Source organism: Balaenoptera ricei, chromosome 4, assembly GCF_028023285.1.
Source record: "Balaenoptera ricei isolate mBalRic1 chromosome 4, mBalRic1.hap2, whole genome shotgun sequence".
In the NCBI taxonomy this organism is placed as follows: Eukaryota; Metazoa; Chordata; class Mammalia; order Artiodactyla; family Balaenopteridae; genus Balaenoptera; species Balaenoptera ricei.
This window is the reverse complement of record NC_082642.1, coordinates 157659415-157679997: the sequence shown is the minus strand read 5'-3', so window position 1 is coordinate 157679997 and position 20583 is coordinate 157659415. Positions and strand designations below refer to the sequence as shown.

Below are 20583 nucleotides of genomic sequence, written 5' to 3'. Positions count from 1 at the left end.
TGCGGCCTGTTAGGAACCGGGCCACACAGCAGGAGGTGAAAGGCAGGCGAGTGAGTGAAGCTTCATCTGCCACTCCCCACCGCTCGCATCACCGCCTGAACTACCCGCCCCCTCCTACCCCCCAGCCCCCCGTCCGTGGAAAAATACTGTCTTCCACGAAACCGGTCCCTGGTGCCAAAAAGGCTGGGGACTGCTGATATATATGATTTGCAAATATTTTCTCCCATTCTGTGGGGCATCTTTCCACTTTCTTGATAGTGTTCTCTGATGCACAGAAGTTTTAAATTTTGATGAAGTCCAATTTTTCTTTTTTCCTTACGTTGCTTGTGCTTTAGGTGTCCTAGCTAAAGAAATCACTGCCTAATCCAAGGTCACACAGTTTTAAAACTATGTTTTCTTCTAAGAGTTTTACAGTTTCAGTTCATACACTTTGGTTTTTGATCCACTTTGAGTTTATTTTTGGATAGGGGGTGAGTTAGGGGTCCAAATTAATTCTCTTACATTTGGGTGTCCAGTGATACGTAACTGATAATTTGTTGGGAGGAGTTTAGCATTTTAAAAAATGAGCTGTTTTTCTCGCAGGCTGACTGCCATAAGCACTTATGCCATAAAAACATGGCTGGGCAATGCCGTGAGGGGGTTTCTGGAAGCCAAGGACTGTTGTCTTCCTTGAGAGGGACAGAGCGGGGCCCTCCCTCCACATGAGCACACAGCAGGCGTACAACCCTCTGTGCGTGGACTTAGTTCCTGTAGGCAGCACAGAGACTGTGGACACATGACAAGTTACGGCCCCAGGAATGAGCTTCCTGGACATTTCTCCAACAAGGCTCAGTGTTATTTGCCCAGTCCCACCCTGCATGCCCTCTGCCAAGGAAAAAAGGTGTAGCCTTTGAATTCTGCAAAAACTCGCAAGATTTCTCTTCCCATGTTCATTACTCGAAGCCAAGGAGGACTGTCAATTTGAACAGCCCTGGTCAGTTGAAATAAATTATGGAACCAGCCCCACTCCACCTACTCCCCTGCCACCAAATTGTTGGAATAAAAGCAAAGTTACTTGAAATTTCCCGCAGCTGCTGTAGCTTTATCATTTGTCAATATACGATTTACTTTAAGCTTCTTAAAGGAGTAAAAAAATAAATTTCAGATCACATTTTCTACTTTTTTCGGACTCCTGAGGATTTCACGATGCAAGGCTGGTACCTAGCAAGCCGTTGTATTTTCTTTTCATCGCTGCAACTATAAGATCCATTACGAGACACAGCAGGCTTCAAGGCCTTGGTGGGTTAACCAAGATCAAACTGGGTTACTTCAGGGGCAGCACCATTGGTAACAAAAAGAGCGTGACACACATGACATGTCGACCTGCTCACTGATGAGGGAGTGCTGATTATTCTAAGAGTCATGATTGATATGGGCCAATGAATCTGCATTTTCTCTCCAGGTGTCCTCTGAAATCAGTACTAGATGCTTGCTGGCCAGAGTTCAGGGATATGAAACAGCACGTGTGGCTTTCACGCCACTAACTCCTTACTCTGGGCGTCCTTCATCAACTGCATCACCCAGCCCCCCGGCCCTGGACTCAACTTGACTTGCAGGGTTTACCACGGTGCCTTGGACTCACCTTTTTGGAAATTCTTTTCAACCACAATACTCCATTTGTAGAACTCGGTTCGCATTTTGTTAAACAGCCGAGAGTCATACTCTCCCACGAATTCCTCCCCTTCTATTTTATTAGTGATCTCTTTATTAAAGGCATCAATTTTCTGCCAAGAAGAAAAACACAAGTATCAGCGGAGATATTCCAAATACAAGCAAAGTAGTTTGGCGGTCGCATGCATGCAGAGGGTGGGCGAGCCCTTCTCTGCTGCCTTACGGGCCCGGGTGGGAGGACAGGAGAGAAGAGGCTTTGGCAGCAGACATCCCCAAACTCCCCTCACTGCCCAGGGGTCTCGGGTGAGGGCGCTTGAGGAAGAGGCGATGCTGTGAATAGGATGGTCTGCCACTCCCTGCCCACCATCCCCCAACCCCAGCCCCTTTCTGGTGCTAAGTGGCCAGAATGAGTCCGGATCAGCTTTAGGGGAGTGAAGAGAGATGCGCACAAGGCCCACGCACGATCCCTTTGTGGACGGTGAAGTGTGACTCTCCAACTTGGCGCCCCTGGCAATACTCACATCTATCAGAAAGAACATCTTTCCACTTTCGTCTTCCGGGATATCTAAGCCATACTTCTGTAGCTCCTCTGTTATTCTCTGGTGACTCTCCTTTATTTGATTTTCTAACAGGGGCAGAGATTTCTGAGGAAAATCGAAAACAGTGGAAAGACGTAAATATGAAGAGGGAACGAGTCAAGGTTGGCGATGATGGGAAAGGAAGAGTTAGTCCAATGCTCGTAAGATGCTGATTTTTAATTAGGCCAAGTGGACAGTTTCTTAGCATCCCACTCAACGTGTGGTCCTCTGGCAGGCAGCATCCACACCGCCTGGGAGAATCCAGGGCCACATCCAGACCCCCTGAATCTGAGCCGGCACCTTCACAAGATGCACAGGAGATCCACGTGTGCTGACGTTTGTTAGCCGACATGGTTAAGCTTTGTGTTTGCAGGATTCTATTCAGAGACTGGACAGCTCTGCAAGTACTTACACAGATGTGCGTGATGAGTTCAGTGGTCAGTCTTTCGGCCAGGCACGGGACCGTGGCCTTTCCTTCCTCCAGAAGATCCCTGAAAGAGAAGACAACGTACATGTCCATCTGGGTCTAGCCAGAAAATGCAAGTCGGCTCTCTGCTGCTGGGGAAAGCCAAGGCAAATCCAGTTACATCCCACTGGATGGAATGTCCTGCATCTGGTACCCAACAAATGTTCAGAATTGGATCGCATAGAATTGACTGAATTTCAGTAACGTTGGGTATTTCAAAAATGGTATAGAATGATCCCTGCCAGCTGATATATTGTGTCTCATGACATCTGACTATAGAAATGGTCTTTATAAAAATATACAGTCACCTCTAGATACATTTTCATAACATGCACATACCCTTCTATATACGTAATGCATATCAGTATCGAGCTTCATGAAAATATACTGACACAGGTGTATGGATGAACCCTGAACTGGGGGACCCACCCTTCCCCAAGAGGAGAACTTAAACCATGGGCTGGTTGGAGGAAGGAAGACAAGCCCTTCTCTCACTCTTTCCAAATATGTGTTTGCAGGGTGAGTTATTACATGATTTTCTATATATTAAGGGACTTTTTAGGACGAAGGGCAGCCAGGAAGCATGAGTTCACACACCTCTTTGCAAGAGTACACTCATACCTAAGTTTCAGTTTCCACACCTGTCAATTTTTTTAATTGTGGTAAAATATACACAACATAGAATTCACCATTTCAGTCATTTGTAAGCGCACATTCAGTGGTATTAAGTACAATTACGTTGCTTTGCGTCCATCACCACCATCCACCTCCAGAACTATCCCATCTTCCCCAAATGAAACTCTGTCCGCATTAAACATCTCCCCCTCCCCCTCCCCCAGGCCCTGTCTCTATGAATTTGACTCTTCTAGGGGCCTCGTATAAGTGGAATCATACAGTGTTTGTCTTTTTGTGACTGGCTTATTTCACTGAGCATAATGTCCTCAAGGTTCATCCATGTCACAACATGTGCTAGAATTTCCTTCCTTTCTAAAGCTGAATGCTATTCCACTGTATGGACGGACCACATTTTGTTTATCCCATTCATCTATCAATGGACCCTCAGGTTGCTTCCATGTTTTAGCTATTGTGAATAATGCTGCTCTGAACACAGGTGTACAAGTATCTCTTCTGAATTATATGTCTCTGCAGGCTTCTGGGAGCATCAAATGTGATAATGTTTACGAAGGACATGGGTCTCCACCTACATACACACGTGTGCACACAAGGGATGTCAGTGACTGTGTCACTTTTTTTCTCCACGTCTTATAAGCTCCTTTTTATTGGCATCTCATTGCACAGCACTCTAATGGTTGCCAACACTGTGATCTCTTATTCTAGTTCATTTATATAAATCCCATGATTTTCAACATTTAGATTCCAAATTTTCACAATTAAAAACAAATCTGTAAAAACAAATATTGTATAATATTGCTTACATGTGGAATCTAGAAAAATGGTACAGATGAACTTATTTGCAAAGCAGAAATAGAGACACAGATGTAGAGAACAAACTTATGGATACCAAGGGGGAAGGGGGCATTGGGATGAACTGGGAGATTGGGATTGACACATATACACTACTATGTATAAAATAGATAACTAATGAGGACCTACTGTATAGCACAGGGAACTCTACTCAGTACTCTGTAATGACCTATATGGGAAAAGAATCTAAAAAAGAGTGGATATATGTATATGTATAACTGATTCACTTTGCTGTACACCTTTAACTAACACAACATTGTAAAGCAACTATACTCTAATAAAAATTTAAATAAAAAACAAACCTGTGCTGAACATCCTTTAGCCAACATTAGTGGATACATCTCTGTTTACTTTCCTGGGTGGAATTCCTAGAAATGAAACTCAACCTCGGGGACGCACCTATGCAGACCGGTTCGCATGTGACCTCAGCACACATTCTCAGCAGCACAGGTGAAGGTCCACGCCCCTCCTTTCCCACCAACTCTACATCTTCTCATTATTTCAAATCTAACCAATTTATCAGTCTTTTCCTTTTTAAAAAATTTCATTTTTGGCATTAGGGTTAGAAAGACTTTTGTCCTGGGATTATAAATTCTCTGTCTATATTTTCTTCTGGGATGCTTATGGTGCCTTTCTTGTACTTAATTTTAAACTTCAACTGATATTTATTATATTTTGGTATCCCATGTTAAGTAAGGTCACAATTTAATTTTTTCCCAAATATTAAACAATTATCTCAATGCCACTGATTGATGATCAAACTGACATAGCCCAGGGATCTGAAATGCCACATTTATCATAGACCAAATATATGTATCTGAGTCTTATTTCTGGGTTTTCTACTTTGTTTCTATCCTGTTTCACTTATGTTTATATTCCGGTTCCAGAACCATACTATTTCAGTTATTGCAAAAATCTCTGCCTTATTTTAATGTTTTAAATTTATTCTTTGCAGTACTTTGTGAATTCCTCCTTTTTTCTTCCAGGCAAATTCCACGGTCATTGTCAAGGAACAAACACACACGGATACTCTCAAAATCTGATCTCAGACAGCATCCATTTTCCCCCGTGAGGACGGAGGTCCTTAATTTTGGTTCACACTCGGAAAACACCACCCGCCTACCTGAAATGGGCGTGGTTCTCAAAGAAGTCCTGCTCCTTCTGCAGGGCCTTGGACAGGCTCAGCTGGTGCTGGATGTCCTGCTGGCCCCGGCACTTGACGATCATGTAGCCCTTCTTCAGGTGGAAGACGAGGTTTCTCACCACGTCCACTATCTTGTCTTCGGTGCCTTTGTCCACCAGATCGGGCTTCGTCAAGATTCCTACGACCCAGAGACTTTGCTTAGAGAATGCTCACAGCTTCGCAGAGTGAAAAGTAAGGACAGCTCTCTGCCCCTGGGAAGGCAGGTCCCCTGGCCCCTGGTTTCCTCCCACCCTGCTTGAGGGCAGACAATAGGGCTTGCAGAGCGAAGGTGTGAGGCTCAGCCCCTGTGTTCTCCCCAAGCTCACATCACCCAGATCTCGGCTCTCACACCAAAGAGACAGTAGCGTGTAATGGCCCTTATGTGTTCTTTCTGTCCAGTGGAGGAGTTCACTCTCAAACTTTCCTGTGCATCTGAACCACCTTAAGGTAGGTCTTAAAATGCAGAATCTCAGGTCCCACCACAGAGATTCGGATTCAGGAGGTTCGGTGGGATCGAGGGACTTGCATTTCTAAAAATTTTCCGATTATTTCTGGGGCAGGTGGGGTCTGGCTCACACTTGGAGGAACACTGGGCCAGCCAGGACCAGTTACATCATTTGCGGGGCCCATTACAAAATGGAAACGCAGAGCCCCTTGTTCAAACGTTGAGTATTGCAAGATGGCAGCATCAGAGGATCACTCCAGGTGTGGACCCTTCCAGGTACGGGGCCCCGTGGGACTGTCCAGCGAAGCCAGCCCAGGACTAACCCTGAGGTTTACCGTGTCCACTGGTAGCTGCTGCCCTGGCCCAGAGATTCCCATCCCAGGCACGACAGGCAGCAGGACAAGCAAAGAATGAGCGCCTGCAGCTAAGGATGGTGAGGCAGAAGGTGGAAGGGACTGGGTCCTGACAGCGTCACTGAACAGCGGTCCCGAGGGAAGCAGCCTGTGCCCAGAGTTCTGGTTAGGCGTGAAAATAAATCGCCATTTGTTTCAGCCACTGTACTCAGGTTCTCTGCTGTTTACAGCCAAATGCATTTCTTAAAACATAAAATTTAGGGCTTCCCTGGTGGGGCAGTGGTTGAGAATCTGCCTGCCAACACAGGGGACACGGGTTCGGACCCTGGTCTGGGAAGATCCCACATGCCACGGGGCAACTGGGCCCGTGAGCCACAACTACTGAGCCTGCGCGTCTGGAGCCTGTGCTCCGCAACAAGAGAGGCCGCGATAGTGAGAGGCCCGCGCACCGCGATGAAGAGTGGCCCCCACTCGCCGCAACTAGAGAAAGCCCTCGCACAGAAACGAAGACCCAACACAGCCATAAATTAATTAATTAATTAATTAATTTAAAAAAAAACATAAAATTTACCATTTTAACCATTTTTGGGTGCACAGTTCAGGGGCATAAAGCACTTCCACATTGTTGGGCAACCTTGATCACTAACCATCTCCACAACCTTTTACTCTTCCCAAGCTGAGACTCTGTCACCACTGAACACCCACTCTTCTTTCTCCCTTTCCCCCCGTTTGACTTCCTGTCTCTATGAACTTGACCACTGTAGATCCCTCATATAAGTGGGATCACACAGTATTTGTCCTTTTGCCCTGGCTTACGTCATTAAGCATAATGTCTTCAAGATCCATCCACATTGTAGCAGGTGTCAGAATATCCTTCCTTTTTAAGGTTGAATACTATTCCATTGTATTGATACATCACATTTTGCGTATCCATTCATCTGTCTGGGACACATGGGTTGTTCTACCTCAAATGCATTGTCAACTGACATAACTGCTTTCTGATTTTGCCTCACCTCCTGAACCCACCATGCCTCTTATAAGCAGGTAGACAAGGATTACAAGCCAACACATGGCCAACAAGAGTCAAATGTGGCCCATTTCATCTGGCCTCAATGTGTTCTCAAAAGGGTCTCATCTTGCGTGTGTGCCAGGAAGCACCCACTGGATTCAAGGGATGCTTTTCCACTATCAAGCCACCTACTATTTCTAGATTCTTCCATCTTCTTACCTATGGTCCTGTCTCCTTGGGGGTCCACCTCCTGAGCCATGCGCAGGGCCTCCGTGGTGGCGATGTCCACATTAGCGGGGACCACCACCAAGTTGATGGTCTCCTGCTTAAGGATGTACTTCCTGATGAGAGACTTGATCTGTTAAGAAAATGAGAGGGTATGAGAGATGAGACAGGTCCTGACCTTGTACTTGCTTCAGACCCTCCAAATCCCAGAGGTATTTCTCCAAAGAAGCAACTATGGAGAAACGAGCCCACCACACAAGCCTGGTGGCACTTCCCAAGTCAGAGGAACTAAGTTCTCTGTGGCTGAAACATGGAAAGCTGTGAGGTCTTAACTCTTTAACTATCTCCTAAGACCTCAAATCTGACAGTCACAATGAAAAACAAGATGCCAAAAGAATTGCTTGACTATTCCCTAAATCTTGAATCCATAGGGTGAGATTCACTGATATAGGAATATCATTAGACTTGCTGCTAATGCTCTCTTATGCCTCCCACATAAAACCCCTTCCTAACACGTGCTCATTTAGATATGGCACAAAATGTAACTACGACCAAAAGGAGTCCCCACATAAAACACAAATAAAATGCATTTCCAGCTTTGCCTGTTTGCCTTTTTCCACAGAAGCTTCCACCCAGCTTGGCGGAGTAGATTTCGACCATCACACTCTCCAAATTCCCTACCTCCTAATACCCACTCTTCAAGCTCAGTCCTGGACTCACTGATGCTCTAATGCAGCCCCACCCCCGCAAGGCCCGGGCCAGGATGGAACCTGACTTTTCACCTGATATTCAATGTCGGCTGGCTGATTGCCCACAGCGATCCTGGTGATACCGGGAAGATCTATCAGGGTCAGATCCGGGACATGAGGGGAGCTGACTTCCAGATTAATCAGCTCATGACTGATTCCCGTGCCTTCCCCAGCAATGGCAACCTGGGCTAGAGAAGAGGAAGGAAAAAAACAGAATAGAGCTTAGGATGGACTATCACATTACGGTGAATCCTCTGAAAGCAACTTCCACCCACTGTGATTCATGGATGAGGCATACAGTGAGTCCCCTACATACGAACGAGTTCCATTCTGAGAGTGCATTCATAAGTCCAAGCGTTAAGTTTCTCCTTTCAGACGTCTCACATCGATGATGTAATCTCTGTGGTCTGCATTTACAGAACCCTGCCATAAATTAGCCTAAACCAGGGTTATGCAAGCACACGCACCCCACTCTTGGAGAAAAAGGACCCCATTTCTGAATAGGGTTCAGTGATGCCCCAGTCAGCATACTGGAATGCCTTTTTACCAGGTTAATAGGTGAAGGGGTTCCCTGGTCCCATACCCGGATACCTCTTCCATCAGATCTGTGGGATGGGGAAGCCCTTGAATAAGGGACCAATACTCCATATTTGGAGACAACCTTCAAAATTCACATTATGCTCAGATACGTACTTACATACTAAACAATAAATTACTGAGGTCAGATTCTGTCCAAAGCACTGGTCTTAATGAGAGTAAAAGAAGAGAAAATACAAGAAAGCTGGGGGCCGGATGTAGGGAAGGGAGGGTTCCCGAGGGACCAGGACAGGCCCAGAAAGGGGAGAGTGGGAATGGTGTCAGGCAGACCCCACCCACTTCACCCGGTTGACCAGACAGCCAAATAGGCAATGACAAACAAACATGGGACACTTACCTTCACTGATTGCCTTTTCCACCTGCGAAGCATCTGAAATCTCAGTCTCTTTGTCCCGGAAACTGACTTTGCCTTTCCACTCGTCTTCATTCACAAGTTTTTTCAGTTTCAGCACCAGAGGACATCTTGTAACAATACCTAGGAGGTCATTATCCATCAGTTCTATACTCTGCTCTTAACAGTCCTATATGGTGGTCTTAGACCAGTGGTTCTCAAATTTTTAAATAATCATCTGGGGAGACTGTTAAAACTGTAGACTTTCTGGTCTCACCCTCTGACACTCTGACACATTCTATCTGGGGTGACTCTTGAATGTATGTCTCAGGTGGTGTCTGGCTTGAAAGCCACTTCTTTAGACCCCCTTCTTCACTCCAGTGTTTTCCATCAGCCCAGGTGGCAAACTGCAGTGGGGAGCCCCAAACTTCTGCAAATGTCCTCTGCCATCCCCCAGTGCACACACCCCACTCCTATCAGGAAGGGGGACTGCCCCCACCAGGCCACCTCACCACAGTCTCCTGACTGTAAACTTCTTCCAAATCCCACCCGCCTTCACATCTGACCTGTATTTCAAGATCCAGCTCAGGTCTGCCCTCTTCCCTGGAGCCCTCACTGATCCTTGGCCTGGTAGCTCAAAGAGCACCACTAAGCAGAGCACCAATCTTCACCTCCCAGATGGAGGGTCACCTCTTAGGAAGGGGCTCAGGAAGGACACCCACGTGCACAGTGTTCAGGGCTGAGGACCCACATGCATTTACTCAGACCTTCCACAAGTGTGGGTTATGTACAATCCACACTAAACACGTGATGAGAGGATGTTATGAATTGGGTCTCCTCCCCCCGCCACCATGTCAAACTCATATGTTGAAGCCCTAATGCCCAATGTGACTATACTTGGAGATAGGGTATATCTTTAAAGAGGTAATTAACATTCAATGAGCTCATAAGAGTGGGGCCCTAAACAACACGTCTGGCATCCTTCTAAAAAGAGGAAGAGATCCTAGACGTGGGTGCACATAGAGAAAAGGCCACGTGAGGACACAAGGAGAAGAGGGTCATGTGTAAGCCGAGGACACAGGCCTCAGGAGAAACCAACCCTGCTGACACCTTGATCTTGGGCTTCCAGACTCTAGAACTGTGAGAAGTAAATTTCTATTGTTTAAGCTCCTAGTCTGAGGTCCTCTGTTACTGCAGCCTGAGCTGATTAACATAGAGGGCAAGTGCTCATGCAGCTGTCCAGGGCCTGTGGGAGCTGCCCTCCCGGGGGCCTTCCCAGAGACCTCCCCTTAAACCACTGGTCCCCGGGATGCCTTGTGGCTTGCAGGAGGCTGGCCCGGCAGAGCTTACCGCTGCCTCTGGGAAGGGCGACCCCCGACAGAGCCTCCAGCACGGAGCTCTTGCCCGAGCTCTGGTCCCCAATGACAGCGATGGCGGGCAGGGCCAGGTCCTGCTCCACGCCCAGGGCCCGCAGGGAGTCAATGAGGTCTATGCAGGGCCGCACCTTCTCCTCGTACTGGCTGTACAGGTTGTTCTCGGACCCCTGGAAGAGGTAGAGTGGGAGACCTCTATCATAGCCTGCGGGTCACATGCCATCAAAGATGGACAACTTCAATCGACCTAATATACACAGGTGATCAGAGTTCTCAAAAGAGAGTGGGGGCAAAACAGAAATAAATACTTGAAGAAATAATAGCTAAATTTTTCCCAAGCTTGGTGAAAACTATTAGCCTGAAGATCCAAAAAGCTCAATGAATCCTGAGCAAAGGAAACATAAAGTAAACTACATCAAGGCACATTATAGTCAAATTGCTCAAAACCAGTGATAATGACAAAATGTTTAAAGCAGCCGGAAAATAACATGTTATAAGTACAGAAGAACAAAGATGAGATTTACAGCAGATTTCTCACTAGAAGCTATACAGTAAGTGAGTAGACAGTGGAGCAACCTTTTTAAAGTACTGAGAAAAACCATCAACCTAGAATTCTCTACCCAGCAAAAATATCTTTTAAAATAATGAAAGTGAATAAGGACCTTTTCGGATGTACAAAAGTGAATGAATTCATCACCAGCAGACCTGTACTACAGGAAATGTTTAGGATGTCCTTCAAGCCAAAGGAAAATGATATTGAATGGACCTCTTAATCTATACCAAGGAATTTATACCAGAAATGGTGACCACTATGCTTTTTTATTACCTAATTATCTTTAAAAGACATTTGACTATTTGAACAAAAATAACAATGTATTGTGGGGTTTAAAATATTGATAAAATTAAAAATCATGATAAAAATAGCATGAAGGCTGGGAGGGAAGAAATGGACACATACTATCGTAAGGTTCTTATACATGAAGTAGTATATTAGCACTTGAAGGTAAACTTGATAAGTTAAGGACATATAATATATTCCCTAAAACAGTTTTATTTAATAAAACGGAATCATAAAAAAAACTTGATTAATTCAAAAGAAGGCAGGAAAAGAGGAAAGAGGAGATGAAGAACAAGGCAAATAGAAGACAAATAGCAAAATGATCTTTCCAAGCCCAATTACATTAACAATCACAGAAAATCTAAATAGTCTAAATACTCCTAAAATAGTCAAATGACTTTGAAAAAGAAGAACAGAGTTGGAGGGCTAACATTCCCTGATTTCCATAATTACTATAAAGCTGTAGTAACCAAAACAATGTGATACTGATGCAAAAATGGAGAAAGAGAATGGAACAGAATACATAATCTAGAAATAAACCAATACATTTGTGGACAACTGGTTTTTGACCAAAGTACAAGGGCAATGCAGTGGAAAAAAGGTAGCCTTTTCAACAAATGATACTGGGATAACTAAACATCTACATGCAAAAAAATGACCTTGAATCTATGTTTTACACCATGTACAAAAATTAACTCACAATGGAACACAGACCCAAATGCAAACTCTAAAACTATAGAACTTCTAGAAGAAAACACAGGAGAAAATCTTCGTGACTATGGATTAGGCAAGGATTTCTTAGATATGGCCCCAAAAGTACAATCCATAAAAGAACCAACACATAAACTGGACTTCATCAAAATTTAAAACATCTAATCTTTAAAAAAGACCGTTAAGAGAATGAAAAGACAAGGCACAATGTGTGCAAAGCTTATATCTGACAAAGGACTTGTACCCAGAATATATATAAATAAAGAACGCTCAAACCTCAACAACAAGAAAACCAACAACCCCAGTGGAGAAGAAAATAAGAAAAAAACAATTTACCTTTTACCTTTTTCTAATTCCTATTTTTGTGTATGCTTTATAATATAATTAAATTTTACTGGAATAGTTGTTTTATAGCATCGTGAGAAGGTGTTCATATTTTGGACCACATGAGCCTTTGCGGTCAGGCTGTCCTGTGCATTGCAGGAGGTGTAGCAGCACCCCTGGCCTCTATTCACCAGTCACTTTGAGTTGTGACAACCAAAATGTCTTCAGACATTGCCAGGTGTTCCAAAGGGTAAAACTGCCCCCAGATGAGAACCACTGCCTTACAGAATGCCTGAGCGCAACATTTCATACGTGGGAAATGTTGACAAAATTCAGCAGAGAAGGGGGTACACATACTGACAGGGATGCCCTTGGCCAAACTTTAACGGGGCTCCTTTGAGCCCCCTTCTCCTCTAGGCCTCTCCTTCACCTACTGAGTCCAGACTTAGCAAGGAATCGGGCTAAGCCAGTTCATCCAGAAGCTCCTCAGCTTTGACAGCCAGTCAGTTCCTTCCTCACCTCCCTTGATCCTAACCTAATTCCTCTAGGTAATTCTTCCTCCTGTCCTCCACCCTGCCCGCGGGCTATAAATCCCCACTTGTCCTTGTATCCACATTGAGCGCAATCTCTCTCCCCTATTGCAATAGTCTTGAATAAAATCCTCCTTGCCATTTTTAAACAAGTGTCCTGAGCAATTTTTCCCTATAACAACACTTCAGAAAGGTTTGGAGCACGATTCCCCACAGAAGGACTCGTGGTGCCTGTGCACCCACCTGGCTGTACCTTTACACTCATCAGTGGCCTCAGTCTTAGCCCTCCTTATGGGTTCTTTTTGTTTTCATTTCTTTATACCACGCATTCATGAGAGTTTATAAAACATGAATACTAGTTAGTCAAAATGCATGTACCAACCACCTGGGTTAAGAAAACACATATCCCCTGTACTTAAGACACTCCATCTACCCCTCCCCAGGCACATTCCTCCGAAAACCACTTCACCCCCAGAAGGTCCTTCTGTTCTCAGGTTTGTGATAACAATGTCCTTACCTCTTCATTACAGTTTTACCACCCGTGCATCTTTCCCTAAACAATACATGGCTTATGGTTGCCTGTTGTGGATCTTTACATAAATGGGATCATATAGTATATTTCTTCTGTGACTTGATTCTAGGGTTCACCATTGTTTATTTATTTTTAATTTTGTTTTTTTTTTTTGGCCACGCCATTCGGCTTGCAGGGTCTCAGTTCCACAACCAGGGTTGAACCCAGGCCACGGCAGTGAAAGTGCCAAGCCCTAACCACTGGACCACCAGGGGGACTCCCGCACCATTGTTTTTTAGACTCAGCCATCTTGATACCTGGAACTCTAGCTCATTCCTTTTCACTGCTGTATGGAATTCTACGGCATGAGCATACCACAGTCTATGTATGCGTTCCACTACTCATGGGCACTTGTGTTGTTTCTGGTTTTGCTTAGAAAGAATGCTATATGAACGTGGAAAAATGCTTCTCAAACTTCAGCACAAAGAAGAATCACTTGGAGGGTCTGTTAAAACACAGATGGTAGGCCCTGTCCCTGAAATTTCTAGTTCACTAGGTCTGGGGGAAGGATATGTGAGGGTGATCACTTGCATGTCAAACTTCCCTGGGGATGTTGGTGCTGCTTCTCTGGGGACCACACTCCAAGAACCAAGGTCTACACCCAGAAGTGGAATTGCTGGGTCATAAGACACCCCCTGTCCAACCAGGCCGAAAAGGGCTAAGCTACACCCAAACATATGGGTGTGAGCACTGTGAGTTCCTCCTGCCCTCTACCCTGCCAGTTACAGCCAGGAGAGAGAGCACAGTTATATTAGGGTGGTGGAAAGGTGGGTGGACCTTCTTATTTTTCTATGTCCTTCAATGTAGTTTATAATATTGTTTAAAACATTGTTAAACATTGATTATGGAAATGGAGCCAACTGGAAAGAGGCTGAAGATCTGTTGTTTTAAAACACGTGACAGCAAGAAACAGAGCTCTTCCTAAGTGCCCAGCCTCTACCTCTTCTCAACAGCCACACAAAGTAAATACTATTATTATTCCGACTTTACAGATGGAAAATCGGGCTTCTAAAGGGAAGAATAACCACCCAAGATCATACAGCTGCGACTGTCAGCACTGGAATCAAATTCAGGTTGAATTGATTCCAGAAGCCAAGTTTGGTTCCCACCAAAAATACTGTCTCGATTCTGGGAGAAAAGACACCACATGGCTTCACTGTGAGGTGGTGTCACAGTGACACCTCAGAGGTTTGAACTCGAGACCGAACCATGATGTGTGCCCGTGATAACACAGGGCTCCTCGGGCACAGTGCCTGGGGTCAATTCTTACACTAGCCGATCAGCACCTTGCCTGGTTTTCCAGACCAAAATTGCACCCCAACCGGCAACAGCTAAGGCAAAACACTGTCTGCATTTGGCTGCAAGAAGGGCCCAAACAGAATGAGTAGAGTCTTTGTATCCACTTCCTGCCCTCAGAGAGATGTGGAAGCGGGCATCTCTGGGCAGCAATGGCATCGCTGTATCAGTGGGCAGCCCGCAAGTGGACACAGCTCATGTCCACACGGATAGTGGTTTTCAGGCATCAACTTACTGTTTCCTTTTTCCCCACCACATCATCATTTCCATTTAGTAACAGATGACTGGATGCAGGAGGTGAATCGGATTCTTTGATTTCCAAGTCAGAATGAACCATCTTCTTCCTTTATCAGGTCAGCTTAAAACCAAGTAGATCAGGATTAACACAATTCAGAAGCTAGGTACATTCAATCATGGAACCAAACCCACCATGAGACACACTGGGACACAGTGGGAGCTCAGAAAGAAATGACAGGACAACTCCAAGGAACCAAGTGTCAAATGAGGACAAATGCTCCAAACCAGCTCAGTGGTCTTCAAGGATATGCTTCCGGATCTCCAAAGATTTTTTTAAACTCTGTATTTCCCATCATGATTGTAGGTTGAACATCAAAAATTTTTTTCACCACAAATTTAAATAGTGGCAAAGGATGAAATTTATGATGTATTTTTAAGTTTACATTTAAAAGTAAAATTATTATAAAATTCTTTCCAGTGTAGATGAGGGATTCTAAATATTATGATAATTTAACACCGAACCTATGTTTTATAAAATATGAACTCCAAGTCTTTTACTCTGTTCCTTTTGATCCTTGACTTCAGATTTTTGTTCCATATCCCCCACCTAAGTGGATCTTAAAGTCATTCATTTTATTTTTGAAAGCATTTAATTGGCCACCTTATCATACTTGTCTGCACCCAGAAAATACATACGCATATATTTGAAATTCATTAAAATTTTTTTCTGGGACCATAATTCTCTAAATATTAAAATTTACACATCTAATAATCTTAGATAAAAGTAAATGAAAATATTTCTCCTATGACTTGAAATGAATGTTATAAAAAATATAAGGCACTTACTTACCTCCAATATACCTTCCTTTTACTTGACAATGTAACGTTGACTAGTCGGCAGAAGTTCAGAGCTGTTCTCCGACACCTCCTTGAAATCAGGCAAAACACACAAATTAGACCAAAACCCAGGCGAATAAATAACAGCACTCACCAAGTTTCTTCCCCATTGTTGAGAATGGTGCAAATGAAGGGGGGATGCGCTTTGAAAGAGATTCACAGTTCCCTGAGTCCTTTTTGTAAACTTTAAATATTTAAACTCTAAGGTAGATGGATAAGGCACAGAGCCTTGCTGTCAATGTACGGCCTGAATCAACATTTATTTGTGTGTGTGTGTGTGTGTGTGTGTGTGTGTGTGTGTGATGCTCGTCTTGCTTCTTCTCAAGGGACCCTACCCCAAGGCCTATATGATTTTGGGTCCATACTGGTGCAGTTGAAAGGGCAAGGTTGCTAAAAAAAAAAAGTGTATTGGGGGGAGAGGTGTGCATTGTTCTTTGTATAGTGAGAGAAGAGCGATTTTGAAAGGTGATCAATTTTAAAGAGTACTTATGGAATCTGGCAATCTGGAAATCTATTCCCTAACCACCACCCACTCCCATGCCTTTGGAAAGACTTCGTGTGCCCAGGCGGTCCCGGGCTGGAGCTGGGGCCCCATGTTAGAGACTACAACTTCGGTTGACCTTACTGTACCCAGTCAGGTGGCATCATTAGTCCCCAGGGCTAGCACCCCATGACCGTGGGTTCTTTGTGAACAAATTCCCTTCTTCTGTTTGTTTCATCAAATGACATTCCCTGAAAGCAAAATTCTTGTGACTTTTGTCTGTACATCTTAAATATTTGTATCTATCTTGGATCATCTTTGAAAATCAGTTTGGATCTCAGGAGCAAGGCCATCTCAGTAATAAAAACCAGTGTTTTACTTATTCATTACATTCAGCATCCGGCTGCACTTGTCAAACTGAGCTGAACGTATTCACCCATTCTGGCCACGTGTGAGCCGAAGCCCCAAACTGCTCATGAAACGTCTAACCCATACCCTGTGTTTGCAGACAAGGCTGCAGGGAGCTTCGAGGCGGGCACAGCACGTGGAATCTCGCTCCTTTCCAGCCCCCATCTCCCCAGTCCTGCACACCCACACTGGTCACTAGTGGGGTTACCGCACCAGGCTCTTCTCTCACCCCAAAGGTTGGGGAGGGGAGGGATGGGGAGAAACTGCCCAGGTGTTGTGGGTTCTTTCCATTCTGTCTGTCCACTCAGGTTCCCACTGTCCATGGGGGTGGCTTGCTGGCTGTACCACACCCCCCTCCCCCTTAAGATTTCCCAGAGCGCTAGTTTGCCTATGGCTCCCAGACCCAGATGCCATTCCCCAGTGTCACTGGAGAACCCCTGCAGTGGAGGGCGGGGAGGGGATCAAAGGGTTGCCCAGGGGAGTTCTGTCCTTGTGAGAAAGCTTCCTCAGCCCAGTTTGCAGAGAGGAGCAGGGATGGGAGGGAAGAGTTGGCTCTCCTAAGCCCTAAATAAGGGCCACCTACCGAGCAAATTCAAGAAAATGCCGGGTTCAGGGTCTGCAAACTGCCCAAGTAATTCAGTCCAGTTAATCCTCTCAGGACTTAGATTTGCTTTTTCTCATCAAAGTGTTTTGCCTTCCAAAAACTCACTGACATTTACATTGTTTATGATTGTAATAGGGAAGAACAAATCTGACTCCATATTAGATGTTTCTTTTACTTTTAACCTTTATATTCTATTCCTTTTGCTACAAGTTAATCACTAAAGAGATGTCGCCTATAGCTTAAAGTAAACATCATGGCCCCCAAGCCTGAATGTAAAATGAAAATACCTTTTCAGCTCACAGGAAACACTCTGACCCAGCCCACCTGTATATGGCTGCGGGAAAGAAGAAATCAGCACACCCCCTCCTCCGGTCAGGCTGAAATCAAGAGATATTTGCAACAATTTAAGGCCTTCTTGCTTTACCTCTTCACCTCCCCGCTCTTTGTTCTACAAAAGAAACTAACATCCAGACCCCGGGAAGAGGGTTCTCTAGGACATTGGTCTGTCGTCTTCTCGGACTCCCAGCTTTCCGAATGAAGTCCTTACTCCTTACCCCCAACACCTCATTCCCAATTTATTGGCCTCTTCCAAAGCGAGGAGAAAGAGCGCAGACTCGGTAATTTGGTTAAAAGGGAGAACATCTTGTACTTTAGACCTAATGCTCTCTATCAAATCAAGATGAGCCGAGTATCGGGAGGTGGGCGGAAGAGAAGTGAAGAAGGACCGGGGTGGGGGGGGGGGGGGAGGCGGCGAGGGGGTGGGGGGCGGCGGGGGGAGGGCACGTCCACAGCGGGTAGGGAACTTCCTGGCCAGCAGCTCTCTTCTAAAGTAGAAAGATGACATGAACATTTTAGGAGCCATCTGGGGACTTCACAGCTGAGGGGGAGCTGGGGGGAAGGGTTGACATCCCTTGACCTTACTTCCGACAAAAACTTCATTTAAAATTGGACTGAATAATTCCAAGGATCCCACACGCGCAGCTCTGCGGTCACCCGCGGTGGGGTCGGGGTGAGGAGGGCTGCGGTGCAGGTCTCAGCAGCGCCTGGGTTTTCCGTCAGCCCGCAGGGCTGTCCTACCTCCCTCCATCCTGAAGACTAAGGGTGCCGGCTCCACGCCGTCGCACCCGGCTGCACAAGCTACGGGGAAGGCAGACACTGGGCATCTCTCCATCCGCCGCGTTAAGGGTCCTCCGCGCAGGGCACTTCTGCGCATGCCCCCTCTCTCCGGCCAGCCCTTGCTTCCTATAGGGCGGCTCCGGCACGCAAAACCTCCCAGCGACCCTCCGCTCCAACCTCCCTCTATTCAGAAGGATTGGTGGAGACCCCTGGTGCATGCGCTTCCAAAGAAACCCCCGGGGCAGCTGACTTGTCTGGTTTGCACTCCTTAGCAGGAAATATAAACTGATATATGAAGCTTGGTCAGCCGTTTGGGGTGCGCTCGGAGGTCACGCAGCAGTGGATGTGAAATTTTTGCAGTGCGCCCCTCTTAACCAGCTCCCTCGGAGACCCTCTTTGCCCCCATCCCCTCCACGTGCCCACCTTCTCAGGCAGAAAAGCCGCCAGTTTGGGGCGGTGGAGGACTGTTTTTGATGCATCACCCAGGAGCCTCAGCAGCGTGTCGGTAGGAAAGTAGAATCAGCAGTGCTCTGAGCCCAGCCAACATCGCTATTATTATTACTATCGTCATCATCATATTCATTATCATGTCAATATCACTAATAATCATGATCGTTCTTACTACTACTAGCTTGCGCAATACCCGCACCCCGGAGCGCTCAACTCCCAGCCAGCCGCCCAAATATCCCGACGCCTCTGGCCGGCGGAGGGTGCCCAGACCCAGGAGCGCGACACTTACCTTCCTCGTGCAGTGACTGGCGCCAGGCGCCCGCCGCTCTTCGGCTTTAAGCAGCGCGAGCGCCGCCCCTCGCTCCCCCCCCGCCCCGCCCCCGGCCGCGGGGAAACGAAACCCTCAAGTTCCCAGGGCTGCGGGATTAGAAACGAAACCGAATGCGTGGCTCACCAGCGCCTCCGGCGGCCCCTGCGCCCCGCGCCCCCAGCTGCAACCTCCTCGAGGCCCCCCAGGTGTGTCCCCGCACCAGCAGCATGCCTGGGAGCTTGCGGGAAATGCAGATTCTCGGCGCCCACCCAGACCTGCTGCATCGGAAACTCTCGGGCGCAGGACCCAGCTACCTGAGCTTTATCCGGCCCATCTGATGGTTCTGGCACGGTTTGAGAACCGCTGCTCTGACAGTCCTGAGTCATCCAAAGCTGAACGTAGCTTTGAACTTAGCCGGTCCCTTAACCTCTGGTCTTCTGAACAGATGCTTGATAACTGCGTGTCTTAAAACCCTGCCGTAGGTTCACTGGGAACATTCCAGCACCAAAATGGATTCTTAAGCTTTCTAAGCTCATGGCAGCTCCCCACCCCAATTCCTCCTCCCCCCTCAGACCCACATCATCCTCCTTTGTCAATTCTCCTTATCTTCTTCAAGCCTTCCCTGGAGTTTAGCTCATTTGCTTTCTTCAGGATGGGAGTGGGTGAAAGATGGAGGGGAGGGGTGGCAGGGTCAAGTAGACCAAAAAGTGGCCCCTCCCAGTGAGGGCTCTGTAGGGGGCAGTAACCTTTCCTTTTGGAAGGAGCTGGCACCGCACCTCCCTTCCCCTGTGCTCAGCTAACGAGCCCTGACAACAAGCCTCCTCCCTACAAAGACCCCTATTATTAGGAAGAACATCCCTCACTCCACACGAAGACCCAGGACCTGCTCCCTTTCCAAGTGCTGTGGTCAGGTGTCGACTGAAAGAAAAAAAAAAAACTGCACACCTAAAAATTGAGAATCACGTTTTATTGGGTGGACTTACTGAGGACTTACCCCAGAAGACAGCGTCTCAGATGGCTCTGAGGGACAGCTCCAAAGAGGTCAGGGAGGAAGCAGGATGTATAGGAGTTTCTGTAACAAAAAGCAGGTAGTCGGAACATCAAAAGATTACTGTTAATTAAAGAAAAACCAGACATCTCAAGTTAATGACTTCAGCACTTTTCTATGTATGGGAAGATGCAAGAGTCTGGGCTCATAGAAATCATTCCTTTGATATGCACCTTAACCATCTAGGGCCAGTATCCTCTTTTCCTCCATGCTGAATCCCCTCAGGATGCACAGTCTCCCGTAGCTGCAGTAGCTGATGGCTTGATGGCTGCAACATCGTTCGTCTACTGATATAGCAGGGGACATTCTTCACGCACA

At 46.2% G+C, this 20583-nt stretch overlaps 1 protein-coding gene across 2 annotated transcripts in view; it reads right to left on the bottom strand.

Annotated features, from left to right (window-relative positions):
* The window catches only part of MX1 (MX dynamin like GTPase 1), a 30209-nt gene extending 10977 nt beyond the window's left edge, over window positions 1-19232 (bottom strand). Inside the window, exons 1-12 of one of the 2 annotated variants that reach the window (XM_059921621.1) lie at window positions 19197-19232; window positions 17629-17718; window positions 15802-15879; window positions 14950-15072; window positions 10422-10614; window positions 9078-9215; window positions 8177-8331; window positions 7389-7527; window positions 5303-5501; window positions 2641-2719; window positions 2172-2294; window positions 1622-1763 (exon numbers count right to left, since the gene is read on the bottom strand). In XM_059921621.1, the coding sequence (XP_059777604.1) occupies window positions 1622-1763; window positions 2172-2294; window positions 2641-2719; window positions 5303-5501; window positions 7389-7527; window positions 8177-8331; window positions 9078-9215; window positions 10422-10614; window positions 14950-15051 (1270 nt within the window). In that variant the 5' untranslated portion in view covers window positions 15052-15072; window positions 15802-15879; window positions 17629-17718; window positions 19197-19232. Of the gene's footprint in view, window positions 1-1621; window positions 1764-2171; window positions 2295-2640; window positions 2720-5302; window positions 5502-7388; window positions 7528-8176; window positions 8332-9077; window positions 9216-10421; window positions 10615-14949; window positions 15073-15801; window positions 15880-17628; window positions 17719-19196 lie in introns of those variants that run through there. The other variant, XM_059921622.1, reaches the window with a different exon arrangement.
* Window positions 19233-20583: the final 1351 nt, after the last annotated feature.